Raw genomic sequence first — 27221 nt, forward strand, 5'->3', positions numbered from 1 at the left:
AATGAATGTGCCATGCCTCCCTATTTATAGCCGAAAATGAGTCCCATCGCGGTACGTGAGTCATCACGGTCCATCGCGTACCGCGATGGCCCTTTTCTTGGACTTATCGCGTACCGCAATGGGTCCTTGGAGATTATTTTTCATTTTTAGTCCCTCGTCTTTGATAGCTTGTCATTTCTAGTCTAATTCTCGTTGTCCAAAAATATGTCCTTGGAGATTATTTTTCATTTTTAGTCCCTCGTCTTTGATAGCTTGTCATTTCTAGTCTAAATCTCTTTCTTATAAAGAGCTTCCATTTCTTTACCACTTTCCATGTGGGATGGATTCAATTTTCCTTATTTATACCTTAGTGGAATGCTTCCACTTTCTTACATCTTCCAATGTGGGATGGAATTTCTTTCATGTAAGTAAACTTAACTTTAGAAAAAATTTTATTTTCCTTATTTTTCTTATATTTCCTTATTTAATATTTTCTCATGACTTGTCTTGAGATTATTTTTGATCCCTCAACTTTCCTAAGTTGTCAAATTTGGATCAAAATTTTGGGGATGTTACAGATGACGTTTTCTTCAACTTCACAATCAACCTAGATGCAAACCTGTAACATTTCATAAAATAATGTTTATCAACACAAAAGTTGGTGAGCAATTCATAAGTTTGAGCATAATAGTATATAGTAATAAAAAGGCCACAAAACTTGTATACGAAACAATAAAAAAAGCAATAACTTGGATAAATAGATAGAATCGCTAATAGAATTACGTTAGTGACACCTACCTATAAGGGGATTCCAAATAGTCTAGGATTTTATAGTTATCGTTAATTGCATTACGTTAACGACACCTTGCTATAAGGGGATGCCAAATAGACTAGGATTTTATAGTTCCACCAACCAAAAGCGATAAACACATAGGCATATAATCATTGAACACCAAATCGAGCAATTATTTAAGTAAAGTATACAATAACGTTTGTGGGTTAAGATTCAAGTATAAAGCATTTAATAAGTATGAAATGTCACCCCAAAACGAAAGATGAAAAACGGGGTATGAAAGTACTCACGTTCAAGTAATAAACTTGAAAGATGATAATTTGAAGATTTGCCGGAACGATGAGTTTACGAACAAAGCCTAAATAAAAGTAAAAGTCTTGAATTAGAAAGGTTTTTTTAGGAAAACTTTAAAATACAAGATACGAAATGTAAACAATTAAAGTTAAAGGTTTAAAATGTAACTATTTAAGAATTTATAATAATAACCCTTCAAAATGTAAGTTTGCTCGAAACCGGGTTAAAGTATCTAACCTTAATATTTACTCAACCTATGTTAAGTAATAAGGTGGGTAAAAATGCCAGAATGCGAGTCCCTTAATGATAAGATACTAAAACGGGTTTTTATCGATTGTTCGGGTTGTTGGTTCGGATCTTGATAATTGGTCAAACCCAAAGTCAACTTTCCAAAATATTAAATGTTATGAGATAACCCATAAAAATCAAGTAAGACCTAACCAAGTATGTAGTTCTATTGTTTTAGAACTAGCAACGTACGTTAAGCGAGTGTTCGGTTTTGTCGGTCCAAACTTTGTTATAAGATCAAGTTGGATCCAACATTTCCAAGTACTTAAGAAAATAATTAAAATCAGTTTATAAATGATTTTTAAAGAAATACACAAGTCTTGATAGCTAAAAACACACTTGTGTGTCTTAAGCGAGTAAAAATCGGTTTAGTTCAGATTGGTTGGTTTCCATCTCACAATAAGTTCCTTGATGGTTTCCACATGCCAAAATATCAAAGAACTTGTATAATAATTTATAAATGGTGAAACTTAAGTTTTAAAACCAAAAAGTTAACAATAAAGTCTTTTAAACGAAAGTTCGGTTTGGTTCGGGTTCCATCTCACAATATGTTCCTTGATGGTTTCCACATGCCCAAATATTAAATAACTTGTAAAAATTATTTTAGAAACTTAAATCAAAATAAAGCATGTTTAAAACAATTATTTAACAAAACTAGTAAACAAGTTCGGTTTACGGTTTGGACAATTTACGGTTAAACCGAGGTTAGTCTCTACAAACCCACAACATGGAACTTCATAAATATGACAAATAAACTAAAAGGTGCAGAATTTAGTCATGGTTAGTATGTGCAACAAGTTATATAAGTGTATATATATCAAGGACCACGAAAGTCTTACATGAAGCCTTGCCTTACGAAGTCTGAAACTTAACCAACCGGAGTCGGAGAAGTAATTACCAAATGTAACAAGGGGTGTGTATTATATATATGTTGTACCACCATATTCAAGTGTTAGTAACACTATATAAGTTAATTAGAATGAAAGATTAAACTCAGTTTGATTTTTGGAAGTCAAACTTTCAAGAACATTTAAGAAAATAATCTTGAATCTATGAAGTTTGAGCGGGTTTTTGGAGTTGTAGTAGGGGAAAATGAAGGGGAAAGGGGTGTATATATAGGGTAATGTTGGTGGTCAAATATGGGTGTTAAACACAAGAAGTTTCATGCAAAAAGGATCAAAACAAAGCACAAAACAACAAAAACGAGTTTGCTGACCTGACGCCGCTCGCGCCGCGCGGCCATAAACCACCTCCCCCGTCGTGTCGCGCGACGGGGTGCTGACAGATTATTTTAATTTTTCAAAATTGGCATAAATGGTCCCCGAAGTTCGTTTTAAGTGATTTTTACGCGTTTTAAGGACCGAAAAGGATGTTTTCAAGACCCAACAAGTGTGAAACAATATTGTAACATAAAATCCATCATTTTGATTATATCATAAGCTTCGGTTTACAAAACGGGTCGGTTTACATAATAAACGAATACAAATACGAATACAAACAAGACTCGAAATTGACGAATGTCACAAATTACCCTATTTCCAACGTATCTTTAATATCAATTTAACAAAAACAAATGTAGATAGGTAAGAGGGTTTATGAATTCAAATAGAAGGTTAACATAAAGTTAAATAAATCAACAAACATATACAAAGTTTTAACTCAGTAAAAAACTAAGTGGTAAATTTGCGACATACACGTTTTAAGGGTATGCCATACCGAAAGGAGTATGGCACACATGTAAAAGGTAAAATCGATCTGTTGTCTAATGAAGCACATTATCCACAATATGCTACGTATGCCTCAAGCCATGGGTTGGTAAAACTTCGAACTTGACAAAATGGTTATGGATGACATTATGGTATCTTGTCTTCACTCCCTCAAAATTGCATATGCCGTTAGTAATAGTTCTTAGTTTCTACGAGAAACATATTGATCGATCGATACCACTATACAGTAAAATGTATTTTGAGGTACCTTAAGGGCACTACATCCCATGGTTTGGTTATTCAACCGTCTACCGGTCTTAATCTCCATGCTTCATTTGATATTGACTGGGTCAGGTGCCAAGACGATCATCATTTCACTACATGTACATGCCATTGCATATTTCTTGGACCCGACCTTATCAATTGGAGTTTCAAGAAGCAACACACCATTTCTCGTTCTAGTACAGTGGCCGAGTATCATGCTCTGGCACACATAGATGCAGAGATTCATCTTTCTAAATTTTGTTTGTCTACTTGTTCGTGTGACAATATTGGTGCCACATACTTTGCAGTAAATCTAGTATTTCATCAACGTACAAAACACCTTGAGATTGACCTAAACTTTATTCAAGATATGATTCTTGCCAAGACCAGTTGTCATATGTGTTTCTACTAGTACTTACTTGGATGTTACTTTGACCAAGAGTTGTCATCTACTCGTTTTGACACTCTTAAGTCCAAATTTCTTGAGATTATAGTCGTTCGTTTATAGGGGCATATTCGATAGTCATTTATATCTGTAGCGATATTGGATATTGTCGTACATATATGTAGTGTTCGTTGCGAACGCGTTAGTGAGTTTGTGTATATATTTCGTGTAGATTTGGTCTAAATAGTGCGTACATTGTACCATTTGATCTGAAATTTACGATACACTAACCCTAATACGTCGATCTTTATAGTTTATACATCGAACAAAAATAGAAAACATATACTTCAAAGTGTGTTCATTTCCCACGTCTTACGTGGACCAATCAACAACACAACTTTGGATTGTAAAGAAGTAGAAGTGTCACTTGTGTGCAAGCAAGTATGATTAATGGTGTCTCAACTCTCATCGACTTATTGGTGGTACAGCTTTAGAGTAAATGTTTTTATATTTTAATTTTAACAGATAAATGAATAAAATATCACATTAAGCGGGTATCAATGTCGTGAATTTATATTGATAAATCTTATATATTATTTGAACTAACTTAAAGCACCAAATTTAAAATTTCAATCGGAATATCTTTTTAGCTATCATAGTTGTACATTGATGATGAATTCAGTTACGTGATAACTAGTTTTTTTTAGAACGATGACTTTTTTGCATTTAGGCTACCACACCCAAGATGACTTCAGAGTTTGGCTTGGGCATTCCCGTGGGAAACCATACCGTCGGCTGCCACTTGACAGTCGTTGTGCCGGCACAAGAGCAGACTCTAACGTAACACAGAGAAAACTTGGGTGGACTCGTGGGAAACCATACCGTGGGTTGCCACTTGACAGTCGTGTCGTCACAAGAGCAGACTCTAACGTAACACAGAGAAAACCCGAGTGGACTAGGAATTCGAACTGACAACCGTGTACAAGGCCTAGCTCAAATCGTTGATTACCAATAATTCACCCAAAGTGACACAAGTAACGATCGAGCTTGGGTACCTACCAGTCTACCACTAGCCCACTAAACCACAAGTAAGGGATAAAAAAAAGAAAAAAAAAAGAATTTTCGGTTCAATAAAAAGGAAATAAAACACTGTGTCCCCATATAGAAGTACTAAAATGAATATAGATATCCAAAAATAATTACAAGCACATGCTCGATCATAACCATTGATCGGTGGGACCGACGAATCGATTTCTAACCCGACCCAGTCGTAGCTCAAATCGGTTTGGCCCAAACCAATTCAGTGTAAGACCCATCTTCTCGGTCATGACCAGTTCGTAGTCTAGTTCTCTCAAACCGGTTTGAACCAAACCCGATTTAAAAAACATGTCAAAAAACCGTTTTTTTTTTCTAAACTGGTTTGAACGGGTCAAACATTCTTGCCTCCAAACTAGTTTTAAACCCGATCTTGTTTTTTCCAAACCGGTTTTGACCGTCTCAAATCAGTTTTTAACCCGAACCAATTTGGGGTATAACCCATTTTGTACATGTCTATCCACAATCAACATTATGTAAATCACAAGTGATGGTAGCTGGGAATGTCACATTCAAAATAGATATATTTGTGGGTGTAGAAACTAGCCAGGTCACTATCATCAAACGTTTGAAAAGAACATACAACATATTTAACGGTCTTTCATTTATCTATTACTAGCCTTTTGTCACAATAGGTTAATAATATATACTTTTTAGTCCCTCAACTTCAGTAACCGTTGACTAGAAAAAAGATGATAATAGCTAGTGAACTTCGTGTTCAACTACACAAAAACAAAATACAACATATTATTATCGGTTGTTCCAAGCTTCTCGTTGCTACTTCCACTAAGACGAACAAGTTTTAGTGAAAGCAGCAAAAAGAAGCGGAAGAACAACATTTTCCCAGTTTTATAAAAACAAAAGACAAAACCTACAATTACACTTTTACATTCAACCATCTTGACTCGTATACGCTTGCTTCAAGAGGCACGATCAATTCCAACGCATGATGTATGCATTTGTGATATGAGAAATCTTCAATCGTTCCATCAACTCGTTGCACAACAAAGCATCGTGCGTTCTCATGACTCGAGTGATGCCCAACCTATATCATATAATAACCATGAAAATGTTAAAAAAAATAAAAAAATTAATCGTTCTTTAGAGTTATTACACAAATGATCCCTATGGTTTGGCTCAAATCACACCTTTGGGTCTAAATTTCAAAAGTTGCAAGTTTGTCCTTCCCTAATAAAGTTAATTACATAAATGAAACAATCAAGGGTATTTTGGTCATTTTACCTAAATTTAACAAACTTCAGCAAAAGTTAGTCTTAGACCCCAAACATGTTACAAAATTGAAACCCCAAATCGGCAACTTTTGAAACTTAGAGCCCGAAAGTGTAACCTGGGTCTAACGGCTATGAGGCAGGGTTGGGTGGTTGATGACAGTCCCGAATTTTTTTTAATAATATATATATATATATATATTATTGAGAAAAAAAAATATGTATTGTTAATGCTTAAACTAATTTAAGGCCCAAATTTTTTTTTTGCCTTTGGCCCAAAATTTTTTCACAGATTCTCGGAGATGGCCCTGCCTGAGTCAAAGTGCCACAAGGACCATTTGCGTAGCTAATTCTTCGTTTTACCTTTATTTCATGAATCCCGACTCCAATCTTCTCGTCTCTTCGCGGGTGGAAAAATAAAGCATTCCATGCAACAAGCTTGTCATCTTGGGTTAACTTGTGATTAACATCATACCTATTATTATATCACAACGAAAATAATATTCTCACGGTATATATTATATAACAGTAACACTAATATGTTTCAAAGTAAGAACTTACTTGTAAAGTATATGCTTCAAATCTTTAGATAACCTTTTAATATCTTCAACTGATACATGTTTCTTCAACACACTTTTCATTATATCCATCCTCTTGTTTACATCAAATTCAGGGTATCGAAACAAAGCATGACTTTTACACTCAACGAGAGAATCGATACTCTTGTTCAAGAGACCGTACACGTCTTCAGGTTTGTCAACTTCGTGTTTCTATGACATCATCGAATGAAATATATGCATAATTATCAAAATAAATGTTACTTTGTAACGCATGATATAAGGTTTACCTTTCCGGAATATAAAATGTCGAATCTTCCACCAGTCCCGAGAGCGGGAACTTTTCCCCATGATAATGCGTCGATAGTCCCCTCGAGTTTGTCGAGGGCCCCTGAAGAAACACCAGTCGAACCCCGACAGATTACGAGTAACCTGAGGGTTAGATAGACGTTTCCCACGAGGGGTTAATTCCGGCAAGATGGTTCTTCCGATAACCTGCAAAACAGACACCGTGAGCTCGTCACTAAGAAAGGGGGGGAGGGTTCCTCCTTGTGACCACCCTCCGGCGTGAGAATCAGTCTATATTACTCTTTGAATATAAAAGTATATTATTAATACTAGAGCAGTTATCAGGTAAATTATACAAGATATTAGATGATGAAATGATAATACCATTTGATGTCTTTTATAGCCGAAGGTGGGTTTCCAAGGAGGTTTAGCCGGCCTACTACTCTGCCAACTGTGGCCTACGCACGTGCTCTGCTGGTAATTGGTGGATAGGCAGCGGCTGACAGTGACCAGGCGTGCTGTTCACTTTTCCTTTTCCACCAACTACAGGCTAGGCACGTGGTATGGCAGGAGTTGGTGAGCAGGCGGCGGCTATTGGTCACAGTGCTGTGGCGTGTTGTCTGCCATGCTGCTGTCAGTGAGCTGTCGTATCGTTGGTCAGATCTTTTGTCCATACCTCGTCAGGTATCACACAAAAGATCCTCCATTATTATACGGACTGGCTCATTTAGGCGGGAGTTTTCCCCCTCCCGCCTTTATGCGGGAATGTTCCCGGCTTTGCTCATTCCTTCTTCAGGTGACTACTGAATTATTACGAGTCTGAGCCTTATGCGTGTAGCCATGCTGCGCGGGTGGCCAGTCCCTAATGGCGGGTATCCTCACCTGCGGGAACAGGCGGATACTTGGAAACCATAGGGAGGCATTTCCTGCGGGACCAGCTTGCGTACCGCATGTGAGGTCGTCACAACTCTGAGCGTGGTGGGTCCTGCGGGTTTGGTAGGTCGCGGCGCAGACGTCCCTATGGTGAAGTCTGCGGGTTCAACTGCGCAGACGTCCGTTTAAGGAGTCTTGCGTGTTCAACTGCGCAGACGTCTCCTTTTAAGGAAGTCTTGCGGGTCCTAACCACCTCTGCTGGGACCTACCTCTTCAAGTCCCCCCAGTCCAATGTTCTGCTCATGAATGTTTAATAAAGTGAGGTGAACTTTTGGACTTAAGCAAGGGGTTTTTGAAAAGGGTTTAGTTTTATGGGTTTTCCGCGGGAAGTCTTACCCACGGGTTTCCCAATGTCACGCAGAATTTCCCAATGTTCTGCTTGATCTCTGGGATGATGCGGATAGGTCTGTAACCTCCCCGCAAGTCAGGAGCGTTTAGAACCTTTTGTGTAGATTCTCCATGAGGTCTTGGTGGTTTTGAACATAGTGATCAATCATGTTATAACCACCAATTCCATCCTGAAGTTTCAAACAATCTAGTTCTTGACGTTCCCGCTATGCGGGGATGTTAATCCCGTTTCTGCAAGCATGGCCCAGAAGATCCTTCTTGGTTTCAATTCCCATGGAGTGCTCGGTATGCGAAGGGTTTTGCCTTGACGCTGTACCCGCACTTCGTCTTATTAGTTACTTTACTCCCAAGGTATCCCTGGCGTTAAATCCCTGCAGGGCTAGGTGCGTGAAGGGTTTTGCCTTAACACTGTACCCGCACCTGACTTATGGTTGCCGAGGTGTTCCTGGCGTTTAATCCCCTGCGGGCGCTAGGTATGTGAAGGGTTTTGCCTTAACACTGTACCCGCGCCCGACTTACAATTGGGTGCCGAGGTATGACTTTTTACGGGTGTTAGGTATGTGGAGGGTTTTGCCTTAACACTGTACCTGTGCCCGTTTTGTAGTTGGGTGGAATGCCAAGATTTTCTCGGCTTCACTTCCCTGTGGGTGCTAGGTATGTGAAGGGTTTTGCCTTAACACTGTACCCGCACCCGGCTTTATAATTGGGTTTTTCCGGTTTCCGTTCCCTGCGGGTGCTAGGTATGTGAAGGGTTTTGCCTTAACACTGTACCCGCACCCGGCTTCATAATTGGGTTTTTCCGGTTTCCGTTCCCTGCGGGTGCTAGGTATGTGAAGGGTTTTGCCTTAACACTGTACCCGCACCCGACTTCATAGTTGGGTATTCTTGGCCTCTGTTCCCCGCGGGTGCTAGGTATGTGAAGGGTTTTGCCTTAACACTGTACCCGCAGCCGTCTTACGGTCAACTGGATAGCCAGGGTAAGGGGTTTTTCCCGCTTACTTTTCGAATCTTTTTGAATTTTTGAAATTTGAAAAGTTGGTGAAAGGATAAGAACAGTCGTCGTGCGACGGTTTCTTCTGACTGTGTCAGGACGTGCTGGAAGTTATGGTGACGTGACATTATATGGTCGTTTCAGACGCTTTTAACGGCGCGTGGGCGCGATTTTTCGGGCGCGTGGCCGCAAAATTAATGGCACTCGTCCTTTCAACAGCTGTTGCCAGCTTGCCTGGTGCCACATGTCACGGTTTCATTGCACCTTCAATTTCTCTCTCCTCCGCATTAAATTCACCGCATTAATTGCGATCACTATATAAAGGGGAAGAGGGTCCTTTGTAATTCACACCTTCACTTCTTCTCTTCATCTCTAAGGCGATTTCTGGTGAATACTCCCTTATTTAGTTGAGCATTCCTCCGAAATCGTTTCTTCTTCCTCTGCAATATGTCTTCCCATGATGCTGAAGCTGTAGCCGACGATAGGAGTACTGCTGGCGAGTGCCAGTGTGCTCTACCTGTCGATCTGTACCAGTACGTCTTCAGGAAATTCATGCTTGAGTCTCTTGAGCCTGAGTTTCCTGAACCCCAGCAGACTGTGTACGATGCCCCCAGCGGCAAGATCGGGGTATATGCTGCATTCTTTGTTTATGGGAACCTTAGGTTCCCATTGACAAAGTTTGTGTACCGTGTCCTGGAGAGACACGGTGTGCACCTGACCGAGGTGCATCCGATGGCGATTGCCAAGATTCGGCACTTCGAGTGGGTGTGCCGAATTCTGGGCATTAAGCCCTATGTGGACCGCCTGATGACCTTCTATACTTGGAGGTGCATCAAGGGGTGGTACACCCTGACAACCCGGATCAAGGGTTTGAAGATTTGCGCGACCGAGCGCAGTCTCCGATCGTGGAAGCAGGAGTTCTTCTACATTTCTGCCCGCGCCATCCCCATTGCCATGAAGTTTAAGAAGGGGCAAGCGCTTCCGAGCCTTCACGCTTCCAACTACCAGGAGGCGGAATGGTTCGCGAAGATATCTCGGGTCCAATCTCCGGTTTACCGGTTTGCGGAGTCCGGGATGGTGATGCTGGGGATGAGCCGGGTATGGAAGGAGGCGTCTCGGTTTCCCATCCTTCTCGAATACGGTTTGAACTCTATTCCTTATGGTATGTCTTGTCTTTCTTGCTGATATGAGTTTGTCTTCTAACTGTTTCTTTTCTTTCAGAGGGGAACGATTTGGAGTCGCTCCTGTACCCGCGGGAAGCTGACGGTCCCGTGCGGGTGGGTACTCGTGCTCTAGACGAGAACGAGTTGCCCATCCTGGAACAAACGGCGGATCGGTTTGTGGAGGTCTATCCGCCGGGCCACGAGATCCTAAGCCACCGGCGGCCATGTAAGGCGATACTCTATCCTCAACCCCTCAATGCTGTACCCGCTGCTGGAATTCCTGACATCCTGTCTTCTTCTGAGGAATCCGCAGATGGTCCTCCGTTGGTGCGGAAGAAGAGGGCTGCCGGCGGGAAAGGGAAGGAGAAGGTGGCCTCCACAGCTGATCCGGTGCTTCTATCTGACACCGAGTCAGATAGTGAAGAGGTGGCGGGGAACCCCGGTGGTGAGAAGACCACTGCTCCGGAGGCTACGACTGTTACCTCCGGAGAACCAACGACGACGACGGTGACCGGCATCAAGAGACCGGCTCCATCGGGCTCGTCTCCGCCCGTCCGTACGTTCAGGCTCAAGAGAACCCGTAAGTACAAACATCCTTATATTTGTAGATTTATCACTTTATAAATTTATTGAAACACTTATCTTCTTGTGTAGGCGTGGATGTTGACGCATTCCAGGGTGGAGCGCAGAGGAGTACCCCTCCGCCGATGACGGTAGGCTCGGTCAGCCTACCTGAGGCGACGACCCAGGCGCCTGCTTCCGCTGGATCAGTTGCTCACTCCCTTGAGCCGACTGTTCCAGCTGAGATGACGTCACCGCCGGTGGTAAGTGCGATTTTTACAGCATCTTTCACCGAGCCGGCGGTTACGATTGCTGCGGATTCTGCGGCGGCGACCATGGCGGCCGCTACTATGCCCCCGCCACCGGCAACGACGGCCGGCCCATCAGGTACGCGCGGGGCTTCTCGCCAATCTTTGTCACCTTCCCATCTGCCCGACCTTTTGTATGGATTTCCCTTAGGTTCAGGCGATGGGTTTGGTGGCTATCGACCTGTGATCGACCCTACAGGTGCGTATGGTTCTTTTGGCCTTTCTTATATATCTCTTCATCTTTTTCCTAACTGCTTTGTTTCTTTTGCAGTGTCGGATTCCAATGAAGTGTATGTTCCGCGATGGAACATCCGCCGAGGAACAACCCTTCGTACCCCTGTGGAGTGCGTGGAATGGGCTCGCCACGCTGCTCCCCATGGTGCGTTGGGGGAAGCCATGGCTAGCTACCAGGAGGGTAGGCTAACCAATGAGCTTCGGGTTCTCCAGGCCCGGATGCAGCCGCGCGTCGAGCTGCTTTGTCGTGAAAACGACAAGTTGAAAGCAGCTCGCGCCAAGGAAGTATCTCAAGCGCGGGCTCTTCGGGAGGAGAACCAACAGCTGTCCGCAGCTGCTGCAGAGAAGGAGAAGGCCTTCAAGGCCCTCGAGGTTGAGGTTCAAGCGCGACTCGAGGCCCGCTCCAAGGCTGCCCAAGCTGTTAACGAACAGCTTCGGCTGGCTAAGGAGACTGCGAGGAACGCAACCGAGAGGGCCACCAAGGCTGAAGCCGTTGCTGAGCCTTTACGCGTGGAGAATGAGGAGCTCAAGGCCAAATTAGAGGCTCTCCAAAAGTGCTCATGATGCCTTGGCGATGGAAGATGCCAAGAAGCTCCAGGAGATCTTGGACCAGAGGGGCGTGCTTGACCATACCGAGCGGAAGCTTAAGGGCGTCGAAGAGGCTGCCGCAAAGGAAGTGCTACTTGCCAACCTTAACAAAAGCGAAGCCGAACGCGCCTGCACCCAAGCTCAAGCCGCCCTTCAAGAAGCTCTGGTTGCCAAGGAATGGCTTCTTCGAGAAGCGTTGTCTCAGGTATGTTTAGCTTTACGTCTTCACGCTTTCCTTTGTACATAGAAAAGGTGTTTGACACTTGTATTTTCTTTGTAGGTTGTGCATCGGGTCTTCTCAGAGACTACTTACGATGATGCCATGAGCGCAGCCCTCAACGCTTCTCATGAGGATGGGGAAAAGGCCGGCTTCCTGCTTGGTCTAGGGTTCGTTGAGAAAGGCGTCCCGCCTTCCAACTTCCCTTTGTTCGATGTGGACACCGAAGCTGCATATGACCAAGCGGTGAACCAATATGCCGCCTTCCCGCATCCGGTGGTGGAGAAGGTGAAGGAAGTCGCTGCTGCTGATGATGGACTTGCTATCCTCAAGGCTTTCCTTAAACCGCCACGCTCTACTGATGGGGCGGGTCCAAGTGGAAGTGGTCCTGAAGCTTGATTCTGAAGATCCCTTCCCGCTGCTAGGATAGACTAGATTTTGTTTTGTAGGCGGGTAGTTACCCGGCCATTCTTGTAATACATCTTTTGTGAAATACAAATCTTTTTGTGGATAAGACTGTTATTTCCTTTGGGTTCATTGCTTTATAAACCCTATATGACTTGCATACTTAGTTTAAATTAGCGATTTCCCAAGTGTTTAGAATAAGTTAACCTTGAATGTGGTTGACAGTAGGTTGAAGTTTTGCTTCCCCCTTTGTGAGTGTGCGGATAGGACCGGCACTTGCACTTGGTAGGATGGCTAAACTTTACCTATGTCTGACCTGCGCGTAGGTTTTTCCTTATCCTTTCAGAATGACTTTTAACCGTTCGACGCGCGGTTGTTAATGAGTTAGTGTTCAGCTTCCGCTACCAGGATTCATGCGGGTATACCGGCACTTTCACATAGTGGGATGGCTGAACTCTTCCCCTTTAACTGTCCTGCATGAAGGTCTTGTCATTTTCTGGGTTCATGCGGGTTTTGCCGCCTTCCCCACGCAACAATTCTTCACTTGATGCGGTGGATACCGGCATTAGTGTTCGAATCGACCGTTCAACGCGCGGTTGTTAATAGGTTAGTGTTCAGCTTCCGCTACCAGGATTCATGCGGATATATCGGCACTTTCACATAGTGGGATGGCTGAACCTTTCCCCTTTAACTGACCTGCGTGAAGGTTCTGTCGTTTTTTGGGTTTATGCGGGTTTTGCCGCCTTCCCCACGCAATGACTCTTCTTGATGCGATGACTACCGGCATTAGTGTTCGAATCGACCGTTCAACGCGTGGTTGTTAATAGGTTAGTGTTCAGCTTCCTCTACCAGGATTCATGCGGATATACCGGCACTTTCACATAGTGGGATGGCTGAACCTTTCCCCTTTAACTGACCTGCGTGAAGGTTTGATGCTTTTGGGTTTGTGCGGGTTTTGCCGCCTTCCCTGCGCAACGATTCTTCACTTGATGCGGCGGATACCGGCATCTCCATTTGCAAAGTTCATAAAATATAAATGTAAAATCATCAGCTTCAATTTGAAGGAGAATCGTTTCCATTAGAAGTGGCTCTAGGCCTTTTCTTTACAAATTTGGAATTGATCTACATATAAACTGTGTAATTGAGCTCCCATTAGGCATGGCTTGGATGGGAGCACCATCGAGCCGACATGTATCTTGTTCGGGATCTCGTTGTTTACGCAGTATGTAGTCTCCGTTGAAGCTGCGATTTTTATTCGTGCGTTTCCCCAGCTGGGGTTCACGCATCAGCCAGCTCGACGCTCACTTCGCCACAAGGTGCGCGAGTGTCCCATCCTTGACAAATGCTTCGACCAAGTCCTTTACGTCTAAGCATTCTTCAGTGTTGTGGCCTTTGGTTTTGTGAAAATCACAATACTTTCTCCGATCAGCGTTGTGGCGATGCCGGATAAACGGAGCCTTTGGCCACGGGAGCACCTCCGTGGCGAATATCTCGGTCACACTCTTTGTGAGTGGCGTCCACCTGGAGTTCTTCTCCGGTTTCACGTTATCTCTTCCGCCCAACCGATGTTGGAAACCGGACGGGGTGTCAAAGTTTACCCTTGACTGCCAAATGCCCAGCTTCCGCTTTTTGTTTAATCGGGCGGTAAGGACGTTGTTTTCCCTCGTCTTCTAGGTGTAGAGGTTCGTGCTCTGTGGAAGATCTCTACCCAGTTGCCTCTCGGTTTCCGCAAAGCGTTTAGCTGCGGTCATGATGGCATCCCATGTGGATGACATGCCATCCTTGCCCGTCAGGGTGCGGATGAGTTCCGGGTCGTTTGCGCCCTGGATGAAAGCGGCGCGAACGAGATCTTCGCTAACGTTGCCCAGGCTTAGCTTCTTTGAGTTGAAGCGAGTGATGAAGTCAGGCAAAGATTCTTCCTCCTCTCGGATGCACTTGAGGATTGTCCACTGCTCCTCAGTGTACTTTCTTTGCTGACTAAAGTGTTGGCTGAACTTCTGTTGGAAGTCTGCCCAATCGTAGATGTGGTGGACCGGCAGACGGTCGAACCACGCTCTAGCTGCCCCGACCAGCGTCATTTGGAACATATAACACCACGTGGGTTCCGTCCAGTTACTGACGGTCGCCCCCGCGATGAATCTGTTCAAGTGATCGTCAGGGTCAGAAATACCATCGTACGTGCCTATGTTGGACATTTGTTTGGCACTTCTTGGGGCGATTGCTTCCGCAATGTCCCTTGCGAATTTGGACGTTCCCACCCTTGCCGCAGTTGGCGTGAATGTTTTGGAGAAGTCCCGTGGGCTGTTGCCCACGTTTATTGGACTGAATGCTTCTCCAAAACGCCTTCTCGGTTGGGAATCCGTTTCTTTACGCTTCCCTTTCGCCCTATGACGAGGGTTCGCGTCTTCCTCGGATTCCTTCGAATCATCGTCGTACTCGAATTCTTCCACTTGTTGGAGTGAACGTAAACGTTCATCCAACTCAGCTTGGAACTCTTTTTGACGTGCTTCGGCCCACGCTTTAACCTCATCGAGTGTTTGGCAGGGGAGCCTCGTCTGTTGATTTTCTAACTGGGTATCGGTGAATCCCAGTGTCTGATTATTTACTTCATTTGCCCCGGCTTTGGTAGCTGGGGTAGTGTTCGTAAAGTTTGTGTACTCGGTATTCCCCCTTATAGCTGGGGTCATAATTACCGGAGTCTCTTGGTTACTCGGTTTTGGGACCGGAGTATCCTTAACCATCTTTCCAGAAATTTTGAAAAAACTGGAGAAAAATAAAGTTCTAGCTTTATGCACGGATGGCGCCAATGAAGAAACACCAGTCGAACCCCGACAGATTACGAGTAACCTGAGGGTTAGATAGACGTTTCCCACGAGGGGTTAATTCCGGCAAGATGGTTCTTCCGATAACCTGCAAAACAGACACCGTGAGCTCGTCACTAAGAAAGGGGGGGGGGTTCCTCCTTGTGACCACCCTCCGGCGTGAGAATCAGTCTATATTACTCTTTGAATATAAAAGTATATTATTAATACTAGAGCAGTTATCAGGTAAATTATACAAGATATTAGATGATGAAATGATAATACCATTTGATGTCTTTTATAGCCGAAGGTGGGTTTCCAAGGAGGTTTAGCCGGCCTACTACTCTGCCAACTGTGGCCTACGCACGTGCTCTGCTGGTAATTGGTGGATAGGCAGCGGCTGACAGTGACCAGGCGTGCTGTTCACTTTTCCTTTTCCACCAACTACAGGCTAGGCACGTGGTATGGCAGGAGTTGGTGAGCAGGCGACGGCTATTGGTCACAGTGCTGTGGCGTGTTGTCTGCCATGCTGCTGTCAGTGAGCTGTCGTATCGTTGGTCAGATCTTTTGTCCATACCTCGTCAGGTATCACACAAAAGATCCTCCATTATTATACGGACTGGCTCATTTAGGCGGGAGTTTTCCCCCTCCCGCCTTTATGCGGGAATGTTCCCGGCTTTGCTCATTCCTTCTTCAGGTGACTACTGAATTATTACGAGTCTGAGCCTTATGCGTGTAGCCATGCTGCGCGGGTGGCCAGTCCCTAATGGCGGGTATCCTCACCTGCGGGAACAGGCGGATACTTGGAAACCATAGGGAGGCATTTCCTGCGGGACCAGCTTGCGTACCGCATGTGAGGTCGTCACAACTCTGAGCGTGGTGGGTCCTGCGGGTTTGGTAGGTCGCGGCGCAGACGTCCCTATGGTGAAGTCTGCGGGTTCAACTGCGCAGACGTCCGTTTAAGGAGTCTTGCGTGTTCAACTGCGCAGACGTCTCCTTTTAAGGAAGTCTTGCGGGTCCTAACCACCTCTGCTGGGACCTACCTCTTCAGCCCCGCTTTTTGCAGCTTTCACAAAGCAGTCGGATGGATTCTGCAACCGTTAATAGATTATACTCCATATTAACATGCAAGACAACTAAAGGTGGTATATATATATTATTATTATTATTATTATTATTAACATAAAACTCCTTTTTTCATAATTAAGTCCCTAAACTTTAGAAGGGGCTTTATTAAGTTTTCGAGATCGGCTCGCTAAAAGCTCGAATCGATTCAAGCTGAGCGTAAACAGGTTAGGGCCTAAAAATACTAAAATAGGCTCATTTAATGAACCAGCTAGAGCCCGAGAGACCGAGATTCACTTATCAAGCAAAAAATATGCTTGCGAGCCTATTATATTATATTATATATATATATATAATTTAATATATTAACTATATATGTATTTATATAAAAATTATTATTACATATAAATTATGATAAAGATAAAAATAACTAAATAGTATACATTATGTTATACATAAAAGTTACAATTAAAATTACACAAATAATTATAAATTTATATAAATAAATTAAATAATAGATAATAAACAGGCCGAACCCAAGCCAAATTCGAGCTTGAAAAACCACTCATAAGCCTAACTCGAGCATAGAAAAACACGGGCTTGGATAGACTCGTTTACAAAAAGGTGTTTGTAGGTCAAACCGGCCCGTTCCGACCCGTACTAAACACACACACACAGACTCACAGAAAAGCAAGCTTGAGTGAATGGCGCAGAAACCGACGCTTGATTTCTCTGTAAGGATAGCCCTTTAGCATTTATAGGAACAAATTCTCCAGAAACCGATAAACAATCAGCAGCAAGAGCCAAATGTTGTGGAAGTATGGTTTTCCCGGTATCTTCTATAGCCGATTTCAATGTCTACGTTAAACCAAACAGTTAAACAAAATGTAAAAACTTAAAAACATATTTTTTTATTATTTTTTTTACAAATGTTTATTGTAAAACATACACGAAGAAAATGGTTTCTTGCTGCATCAATTCCGTTTGCCAAAATCACATCTTGAATATCATCCGGATGGCTTCTTTCCCAATCAATCATATCCATTATCTGAATGCAATCTTCCATAATTAACCTCCAAAACTTTCTTCTGTCACAGCTTTCCGACATGAAAACACGCAAGTAAAGTTCACCCGAAGAATCTTTAAAAGATTTCGATGTTTTTGGACCGTCTTGCCACGCAATCTCCACTTTCTTTACATTTGCAGATCCTAATAAACATCACAAAAATAGAAGAAATGGTACTTTAAGCTTTTAGCATCACAAAGTTTACATCTTTATTGTAAAGAATAAAAGAACTGAAATTATACCTATTTTATAAAATAGTAACCAAGTTTTGAAATTGTTCCAATCAGGTCACTTATAAAATCTTTTGTTCCAATTAGGTTAGTAAAGTGTCCTTTTTTGTTCTAATCTTAGATATTTTACCTGGATAGCAGGTTATGTAGGTTTTTTTTATTTTTAAATAGTTTGAAATTGCAAAATATATTTTTAAATTGAGAAAAATAATTTTTAAATTGAGAAAAATTGCAAAAAAACTGAAAAATCGCAATACATATAAAAAGTCTTTTATGCAATTTTTCAATTTTTTTTTTGTTTTTTGCATTTTTTCACAATTAATTTTTTTTTCAACTTTTACTAATTTTGTCATATTTTAAAAAAAAGAAGAAAATATGTCAAGAAAATACTATAAGCTTTTAGCATCACAAAGTTTACATCTTTAAAATTTGATTTTTAAAGAACTGAGATTATAGTTTATAATATTAACCTTTAATGACAGTTTCCATAAGGAATGGTACCACAACGTCGTAGAGTATATCGAGTGAGTTGTTTGATCCATCAACTATTTGAGCAGTGATAAAAATATTATCATTGTTCTCATTCGTTGCATCATCTTCAGGGTAATTTCTGAAAATTAATCACAAAAAATGTGACTTTTTCTTATAAAGAAAGTAGAAACACTAATATTCAATGATCAAGAAGCAAAAAAATCATTACTTGGATAGTATCAGTAATTTTGGTAAGCTGAGTTTTAATTTCTTGAAATTGGTTGACTCGGTACATTTCAACTTCAACGTGTTCATAATTGACTTCACGTTTAGTTGTTTCCTACTAACAGCTTCCTGCCACAAAAATTTAAAAAAATAAAAATAATAATAAAAAAGAGTCGAACAATTCTCGAGACAAAATGCCTAAAATACCCTTGATGGAGAATTGGAGATAATATATATATATATATGATTAGGATCATGTGAGAACCATTTTGAAATTGAGAACTTTGAGAACCATTTTGGACCACAAAAAAAATTCTTTTTAAGAAAAATAAAAAATATTATAAAACAAAAAAAAGTAAAAAAACCAAAAAATTTTATTTTTCATCCCGGTTTCATAAAAAAATAAAAAAATATATCGGTTTAGCAAAGTTAATCATATATGTATAATACGTATTTTTAATTTAATACAATTTATTCTTTATACACATATGTACAATTAAGATAAATGATAATGTACATATGTGTACATTATGTAAATTGAGATTAAATAAAAATATACATATGTGTATAATTAAGGGGTTTTTTTTAAATTTATTTTTTTTATGAAACCAGGATGAAAAATAAAAATTTTTGGTTTTAATACTTTTTAAAAATTTTCGTTTTTTTTGTTTTATAATTTTTTTAAAAAAATTTTTCAAAGGGTTTTTTTGTGGCTCAAAATGGTTCTCAAAGTTCTCAGTTTCCAAAGAGTTCTCTTAGGATCCTCACCCTATATATATATATATATATATTTATTTATTTATTTATATATTTTGCATTACCTTGTTTATACCAAAATAGCAAATCCATGGGCTAATACGAGCACGGTTATCCGCTTGTGGAGAATAGCTAGTGAACACAAAGATATATATTAAAATAAGTCAATACTTTTTTCGAAAAGAATAAGAATTTGACAAGGTTAAAGAAACTTACAATATAGTAATGAGTGAAACAACATCTTGAAATAATAACCTCTCCAAATGATTCTTGACATCTAATGCTCCATATTCATATCCATTATTCCATCTTTTAAGTTTTGATGACAAAAACAATGATGCGGTTTTGTTACCACTTCGTCTTTTAACGCCACATTCAAGCACTTCCTGCGTAATTAAACGACAATTCCGTTACATTCATTAAATGATATTCTAAAGATTAAGCAATATTAAGCAACAAGTCAACATTTCAAATATTACCTTCATGTTTAATAGAGGCGAGTTTTCGAGCGCACTAATTGGCTGATCCAAAGCACCATATGCAGCTTCAGAAATGGCACATGCAGCCAAAGAACCAACAGGGGTCCCACATTCCTCTTTGACCAAATTTGACTTTAGTTGACCCGACCCGTTTTCAAAATTATAGGTAACCTGAACCAGTTGATTCCCATAACAGTTTCTAACTGTCCCGTCATACCCGATATACAAATCCCGCATAAAAAACATGAGCTTTCTAAATAGCGTTCCCGGGATATCCGCGTGACCACCAAAAGAAGCATCCCGATTCGTCACCGAGTGAACCAACAACTCGAACGGATTAAGACCCGTTAGAAACGAGCTTTTTATTACACCATACGGAACATATCTATCCACACTCAAGTAAAGAGACAAATCTACCCTTTTGTGATTATTCCAAGAAACACATGACAGTTCACGAGGGAAGTGAAACGAAAGCGCGACTAACGAATGTTGATAACCGACACACATACTAAGTTGCGTAAACTTTAACATGTTTCCTTTACTCCCGGCTTTCAACATCGAAACAAACGAGTTTTCTTTAGTGGCGTAATTGTAAATAAGATGTTGAATATCACGAAACGCTTCTTTAAACGCAGAAGTCGATGCTCGACTTAACGCAGCCGATGTTTGTTGTTTGTAACACATTTTATCAGATTCTAAACCCTCGTTTTCGGTCAACTTTCCGGTCAGAAAATCTTGTTGACCGTCCACCATTAACAGCTGCCCGTGAGCTTTCCTTTCGGCTTCATATAACCCGTAAACAACTTCATCGTCAAGATTATTTTTTGAATCAGAAGTTAAGTATAAATCCAATAACGAGACGGTAAAACCCCGAATTGACAGCCACTCGATTAGCAATTCTTGAGCCGAATGAAGAAATTCAAGAAACTTATCGCCTTTAAACTTTTTAATCATATAATTGTATATATTATCATCACCATTATTAATCAAAGTCCCGCTCGCGATAAAGTCTAAATCTTTATCCAAAACAAGACTAAACAACTGCTTCCCGGTCCATAACCAAGACTCGAACTTTTTCATGACAGCTGGCAGTTCCAGCTGCTGACATGGACAAAACATTTGCAGCTGTTGAAATCGGGACCGAGTGAAGAAAACATCGTCCGCCAACATCAAATATGCAGCGGTCAAACTATCGTGACTTAACGATAACCAATTTTTGCCACTTTGTTTATCAACCAACTGATTTCGTAACATAACAAGCTCCCGAAGCTCGACTCTACATTCCAAAGACTGAGGAAGGTAACCATGAAGACTGTCACCATCGAAATCGCCACGTAAAGGTGAACAAATAACGGGATTGACCGAAAGAACGTGGTTGACCGGAAGGACTTTGACCCGAAGAGCAATTAGTGAGTGTGAGTGAATTGATGGTGGTCTGTTAACCAAAACGATATCGCCATCGTTAAGAGGTCGGTAAACCATATCGCCAATACGTAAATGATTACCGTATCTAACGGGAACTAAATCGCCTCGTCGTTTGATGAAAAACTCACCCCGTTGGAAGATTTTTAAACCACAAGAAGCGTTTATTTTTTCCCAGTTTAAAGAATTAAGTTGCTCGGAAACTCGCATACGTTGCGCTATTTCGTGTGGGACACCGATTTCGTCTAGCTTTATGTACGGGTCACCGACACACACCATTCTGAAACAAAAATCGGTTCTTTTTCCGAGACTGACTTCTTTCATGTACTTCAGTCCGTGCATCTTGAAAGGATTATCGTCACTGTCGGGATCATGAACTGTAGCCTTTTCGGCTCGTATCTGCATTGTTGTTCAAAAGTCAAAACTTAAACTTGATGTGGCAAAATGAACAGATTGGATAACGGGTCAAAACGTGTTCAAGTTCAAAATAAAAAAAATATATAAAGTATAACCTAAAGTTTAGTATATATAAATAACAAAATTTGTACTTTATTAGTTATGCATTATGTGTATGTTACTTAACAATACTATTTTACTTTTTTGCATATCAATAAAAAATAAAAAAATAATTTTCTAAAATAAAATAAGTTGATCGACGAGCTGGCTCAAGCTTTTTACGGCTCAACATTTTAGCTCGGTAAGACAAACAAGTGGCTTGGCTCGGTTCATCTGCAGCCATAGTTAGGAATATAACAGAACACAAATTGACACATTCAAATATAAATGTGTCAAGAATGACATCTTTTTGACAAATATGATGTAATCTAACAACTGCTTATTCGATTAAGTGATTATCTAATTCTAATATTAATTCTTCAATAACCTTTGAAAGTTTTATGCAATTAAGTACACATGCACTCAGCTCGTTTGCTGTACCACGAAAGCCAACCATTTTCTTGTACGTCCTTGATCGTTCATCCTGAAATAAAAGTAAGACACTTGATTTCTTCAAACTAATAAATTTGACGGTAAGATTAAAATTAAAAAATACGTACAAAAGTCAAACTTTGACCAAACTCAGTTACGCGATGACAGTTCGGGATCAACGGGAAACTTTGGAGAAAGATCTTGTTTTTTTTCCCTAAATATTCTTTAAGAAAGCCAGGATTAACATCTTTCAAAATTTCATACACCTAACAGTCATTAATACGCAAAACAGAATGAGGGAATAATATCCGAAAACCGAATAAAGATTAAAAACCTTTTCTTTAAACTAACCTATGCGTGTGTAAAAACTTTTCGATCAAATGCCGAAAACAGTTCCTCTAGTTGAGGATCGATAGGAGCAAAATCCCAATAATCGTAAGGTAAGATTCGATCCGAAACAAACTTTTTCGAACCGTTTACTTCTGCAATGATTACCGTCTTTCCAAAGACATCGTTTGTCGAAACTTTAAACTTCATTGGCGGATATATATCCCTATAGTTTTTCTGGTAAACGAGTACAAAAGAAAACTTAAGCATCCTTTCACTAATTAGTCACATATTAAAAACGATACTTACGTCACAATATTTGCAAACTTTATGGCCTTGCATGAACAACATTTCGTTTTTCTGAAAAACAACAAAAGAAAACAAAAAGGTGTGAACTTTTTAAAAAAATTTAAACTTAAATTACTTTTAGTTCTGACTAGGGGTGGCAAATGTGACCCATTGGGTTGAATGAGTTGTAATAAAATGTATATAATGGGTCAAACTAAAAAAAGAAAATGAATGAAACGGGTTGACATTTCTCGAGTTTTTTTTATTTATGAAACGAGAAAAACGGAGGTAACTTTTCAGTACTTTACGTTTTTAGTTTTTGATTTATATTTCGAGATATGATTTTTTATTTATTTTTTTTGAATTTTTTAACGAGGGGTTTTTGAAATGGGTCAAAATGGGTTGAGATTTCAAAAACCCTTCACTAAAAAATTCAAAGAAAATAATTAGAAAATCATAACTTGAAATATAAATTAAAAACTAAAAAATAATAGTACTAAAAAGTTTCCTCCGTTTTTCTCATTCCATTAAAAAAATAATAATAAAAAAAAACCTCGAGAAATGTCAACCCGTTTCAATCATTTCCTTTGTTTAGTTTGACCCATTGTATACATTTTATTACAACCCATGGGTCACATTTGCCACCTCTAGTTCTGACCTTCGAACGTATACGCAACATAATACCTGACCTTGTTCTTATCTTTTTTTAACTTTTTACATCCGGGACATATTTTATTCAGAATTTGTACAACTTCAGGTAAGTAGTATGGATGGAGTATTGTGAATGGAAATTTGATCAAACCTATGTGACCTACAAAACAAAAAGATCATATAAATATATAATAAATTAATACTCAAATCATGGTAAAAAGAATAAAAAAAATACAACTATTTTCATAAATACCTTCACAAGTTCTGTAATCTTTAGCACCACATGTACTGCATTGCGATGCAAGATTCGGGAATCCTAGCGCGGGGTCCGTTACTTCATTAGCTACTAATATTTCCTTTACAGATACCTTCTCCTATCACAAAATTATATAAAATCTAAATCATGTGTTATAAAATAATAATAAGAAAAGTGTGATTATCGGCTTACTGCGTCTTCCTCAGATAGAACTTTAAATCTTATACTTGTAATGACGGCCGACGGCACTGGTTGTTCGACACACACTTCATTGTCCATCAAACTTTGTTTGACTTTTGTTGACTTTCCTATTAAAATGGTTAAAAAGTCAAAATTGAGACTTCTAGAGTTGGCATTTCAAACCCTAATGCACAAAACTTAAAGACAACACTAATGTTACAAATACACATAATGGGTACATAATTTTCAACCCTAGATAACACAAAGTCAAATTCTTACTTGATAATAATAATAATAATAATAATAATAATACAAAAACACTTCATAAGAACACTTAAAGTCTATGTTAACATAATATAAACATTGAGCATAATCAGCTAACATTAAAAAAAAAAAAAAAAAAAAACCATGTTTGGAATCATGACCCAAAGAAGTAAAAAGATTCACCTTTTTTTTGATCGAGTGTTAAAAGTACACTTTGAAGGATATGAGTTATGTGTTTTGTTTTCTGGGTTTTTGAGCACAAGAAACGAAGGGGGTTTTAATATTATTATATGTGTCAATGTTTCTTCAACACTTGTGTTGTGCCCATGTGTGTCGTCAGTTCAGTTGTAACTTGTAAGTGTATGTATGCAACAATAATGTATATGTTAAATTAAATTAACAGCTATTATTAAAACAAAAAAAATACAATCTCGTAACCAAAAATGCAAGAAAATTGATTAGTAAGATTTTACGGTTGGTGCATAAGTTGGTTTAAACTTAAAACCGGTTGAGTTGAAGTCGGTTTGGTTTGGTCAATAAAAGTTAAAATCGGTTTATGATCGGTTTTGGTTATATTACGATTGATTTCTGTTCAGGTTTTGACCTGTTTTGGTTTGGTGGAGAAAATTACAAAACGGTTTCTAACATATGGTTTCAAACCGATTATACCGGTCCGGTTTCGATTTCATTTTCAGGATGGTTCAATTAACTGGTTTATTTGTCAACTTCTAGTTGCAATAACCATTATTTTTTCTAGGGGTTTACTATAAATTTTGACATTATAGTTTCAGTACATTAACCATCACCATTAGAATCTTTTACAATGCGAATTAAGATTTTCAAGTGATTATCGGAATTTTAAGAATCGACACAGACTGGTTATGGTTCCAGTTTCTCAGACAAAACGGAACTGAAACCAAAGCCGAACAAAAATCATCGGAGTCGGTTCCACCTCTAACCGGTCAAAAATTGAAACCGAACCACAATCGGTCAAAAAGCAGATATAAAAACCCGGTCAAAAACTCGACCTATCCACAATCGGTTCCATCTCCACCCGGTTCTTGATTTTGTTGATCAAAACAGGACCGAACCAGCTAAAAACCGATAAAAATGGCCAAACCGGTCAAAAACCCTACCTACCCGGAATCAGTTCCGTATCTACTCAGTTCTTGACTTTGTTGACCAAAACTGGACCCGGTTCCCTACCCGAAACCCGTTCTTAAAAATAACCCAATTTGTGCACCCGGATAGCTAAAGCGAGCTTCTTACTTGGGCCAATTACAAGTTGGGCCAGAATAGAGTGACGGACTGTAGTTGGCCCAAACTCCTAAAGTTGGCTTCTAGTTGATATTAAAGTCAAACTAAACTATAAGAAAAATAAGTTATAACTTAGTTCCGTCCAAATATATAACGGGCCTTCAGTTTTTTTAACCCGATAACATTTTATTTGTTGTATTCTATTCTTTTTTTATGATCACAACTCACTAAGTTCTTAATCTTGAGAATTTTTGGTTGCGGTTGCAATTTATCATCGTGTTTTTTCTTTTGCGTTTTCACAACTGGATGTGCATATGCGATTTAATGTTTAACTTTGTTTAACAAGAAAAGCAAAAATCAGTAAATTAAGAAGGTTTTTTTTTTCCTTTTTTCCACTAAAGCTCACTCTACGGATAATATGTGTGATTGTGAGTCTTTCAAAAAATCATATATAAAAAATTAGAAATTGTATCATGTGTTATCTATTTCACATGTTAGGATCTTAAACAGAAAAAAAAACGAAAATGATCTCATTTTAGAATTTGCTTTAGCCGAAACAAATTCTTTTTGTTTGAAAGGCAACTTTATAAGAAACACAAACCTGGTTAGTCAAAAGCTAACCCGGGACAACACAAAAATGTTTACATGCTAATGAGAGGATTTTTAATCCACTCAGTCCAACCAACAAAAAATTCAACACTACAACTAGAACATCACAAATAGGACAATGAAATAATGGAATCAAATAAGTTCCCTTTTCCGACTTCCCGTTGACCGAAAACTTCTCCATTTCGAAACCTTCAAATACTCCACCAAGTTGTATTAATAATCACCTCAATAACCTCTCTCTCTCTCTCTCTCTCTCTCTCTCTCTCTCTCTCTCTTCTTCGTAAAAATAAGCGTATCTAACCACAAAATTATCGAATGAGGAGAACGTACATATAGAAAACATATTAAATCAGTACAATATGCATATATAATTGTTTACACTCTATGTATCATCACATATGTTTTTTTGCAACTTTTGTTATGTTAAAAATGTAATTCCAGATTATGCGTTATGTATCATACAATATCTTCTAAGTCGTGTAGCGTAAAGACGGTTAAAAAACAAAAGAAAAATTAACATACATATATTTGCTCTTCTGTCTTGTCAACGTTTTCTTTGTTTTTCGAGAAGATTTTTATTAAAATATTTTAAATAGAAGAAACAACATTGAGTATAATAAGTTGTTACTCGTGAACGTGTTTGATGTTATACATTGGGTTCACATTTTTTAATTATAGTAATGTGCATGGAGAATTGGTTTATTTGTTTAAAATGTTAATTTCAATGCTACATTTTAAGTTGTCTCTCAAAAGTATTTTTTTTCTTTCCAAAAGTCATGTTATATATAACTCCTTGTCTTTTATCCAAAACATGAGACTTACAATAGTAAACTAAATTCAATAACAACACAATAGAAATCCTATCCAAATATTATACACAATTAAATATTAAAAGTCAAATGGATATTCAACAACTAATCAATTATCAAGTAATTGTGTTATGAATTGACCTTAGGGCATACGCAAACAATTATGTGATGTATCTAAGTTTAATACTCAATAGCAACACATTAAAAGTCTAAATCTAATCTGTTGAAACAATTAGGGATAAAAAAGAATCAAATAGATATTCAACAACTAACCGATTATCAAGTAATCAAGATTCAAGATTAAATTGATATATTAAATTGATATAATGTATAAACGGTTCTGATAAAGATCTGGAAAACCTGGAGAGATCTAAAATGGAATTGTCAAAGATCAATAGTCCTCCATTTCATTTGTGCCACCATTCGGAATTCATAAATTAGATTAACAAAGTTCAAAATTTGACATCACAATTCATAAACTCAAAAACGGAATTCCTAAGTTTTTGGGGCCT

At 39.4% G+C, this 27221-nt stretch overlaps 3 protein-coding genes across 4 annotated transcripts; all 3 read right to left on the minus strand.

The window, feature by feature from the left end:
- Positions 1-5480: 5480 nt before the first annotated feature.
- Positions 5481-6724, minus strand: LOC143612923 (protein DCL, chloroplastic-like). Of its 2 annotated transcripts, XM_077086782.1 has the most exons (4): positions 6595-6724; positions 6397-6508; positions 5676-5849; positions 5481-5526 (listed from the first exon to the last, which is right to left on the minus strand). In XM_077086782.1, exons 1-3 carry the CDS (start codon positions 6681-6683, stop codon positions 5682-5684), a joined length of 369 nt encoding a protein of 122 aa, XP_076942897.1. In that variant the 5' UTR covers positions 6684-6724; the 3' UTR covers positions 5481-5526; positions 5676-5681. The 2 variants fall into 2 exon arrangements, with proteins under 2 accessions (XP_076942897.1, XP_076942896.1); XM_077086781.1 differs by lacking the exon at positions 5481-5526 and having other exon boundaries at positions 5619-5849.
- A 10428-nt stretch (positions 6725-17152) lies between these two features.
- Positions 17153-21546, minus strand: LOC143612921 (DNA-directed RNA polymerase IV subunit 1-like). Its single transcript, XM_077086779.1, has 7 exons — positions 19720-21546; positions 19457-19626; positions 19306-19372; positions 18489-18613; positions 18259-18398; positions 17442-17701; positions 17153-17350 (listed from the first exon to the last, which is right to left on the minus strand). The coding sequence occupies exons 1-7, from the start codon at positions 21544-21546 to the stop codon at positions 17153-17155; spliced, it is 2787 nt and encodes a 928-aa protein (XP_076942894.1).
- Positions 20699-23898, minus strand: LOC143612922 (DNA-directed RNA polymerase IV subunit 1-like). The gene is made up of 8 exons (XM_077086780.1): positions 23783-23898; positions 23588-23708; positions 23373-23494; positions 22705-22755; positions 22420-22632; positions 22197-22334; positions 22025-22120; positions 20699-21540 (listed from the first exon to the last, which is right to left on the minus strand). Exons 1-5 carry the CDS (start codon positions 23867-23869, stop codon positions 22420-22422), a joined length of 594 nt encoding a protein of 197 aa, XP_076942895.1. The 5' UTR covers positions 23870-23898; the 3' UTR covers positions 20699-21540; positions 22025-22120; positions 22197-22334.
- Positions 23899-27221: the final 3323 nt, after the last annotated feature.

Source organism: Bidens hawaiensis, unplaced genomic scaffold (genome assembly GCF_021521415.1).
Source record: "Bidens hawaiensis isolate Kalapana, Puna unplaced genomic scaffold, B.hawaiensis_p1.1 tig00036051_1, whole genome shotgun sequence".
Taxonomy (NCBI): domain Eukaryota; kingdom Viridiplantae; phylum Streptophyta; class Magnoliopsida; order Asterales; family Asteraceae; genus Bidens; species Bidens hawaiensis.

What these genes read in the sequence shown, in the direction of transcription:
- LOC143612921 (XM_077086779.1), bottom strand. Translation starts at nt 21,546, where the DNA reads ATGCAGATACGAGCCGAAAAGGCTACAGTTCATGATCCCGACAGTGAC. An exon ending in CGCCTCTATTAAACATGAAG is followed by an intron (nt 19,627 to 19,719) that starts GTAATATTTGAA and finishes TTAATTACGCAG; the next exon opens with GAAGTGCTTGAATGTGGCGT. An exon ending in TATGGAAACTGTCATTAAAG is followed by an intron (nt 17,702 to 18,258) that starts GTTAATATTATA and finishes GATGTTTATTAG; the next exon opens with GATCTGCAAATGTAAAGAAA.
- LOC143612923 (XM_077086782.1), bottom strand. Translation starts at nt 6,683, where the DNA reads ATGGATATAATGAAAAGTGTGTTGAAGAAACATGTATCAGTTGAAGAT. An exon ending in TTGAAGCATATACTTTACAA is followed by an intron (nt 6,509 to 6,594) that starts GTAAGTTCTTAC and finishes ATATAATAATAG; the next exon opens with GTATGATGTTAATCACAAGT. An exon ending in TCGGGATTCATGAAATAAAG is followed by an intron (nt 5,850 to 6,396) that starts GTAAAACGAAGA and finishes TATATGATATAG; the next exon opens with GTTGGGCATCACTCGAGTCA.
- LOC143612922 (XM_077086780.1), bottom strand. Translation starts at nt 23,869, where the DNA reads ATGGACAATGAAGTGTGTGTCGAACAACCAGTGCCGTCGGCCGTCATT. An exon ending in TTCTATCTGAGGAAGACGCA is followed by an intron (nt 23,709 to 23,782) that starts GTAAGCCGATAA and finishes ATTTTGTGATAG; the next exon opens with GAGAAGGTATCTGTAAAGGA. An exon ending in AAGTTTGCAAATATTGTGAC is followed by an intron (nt 22,633 to 22,704) that starts GTAAGTATCGTT and finishes CTCGTTTACCAG; the next exon opens with AAAAACTATAGGGATATATA.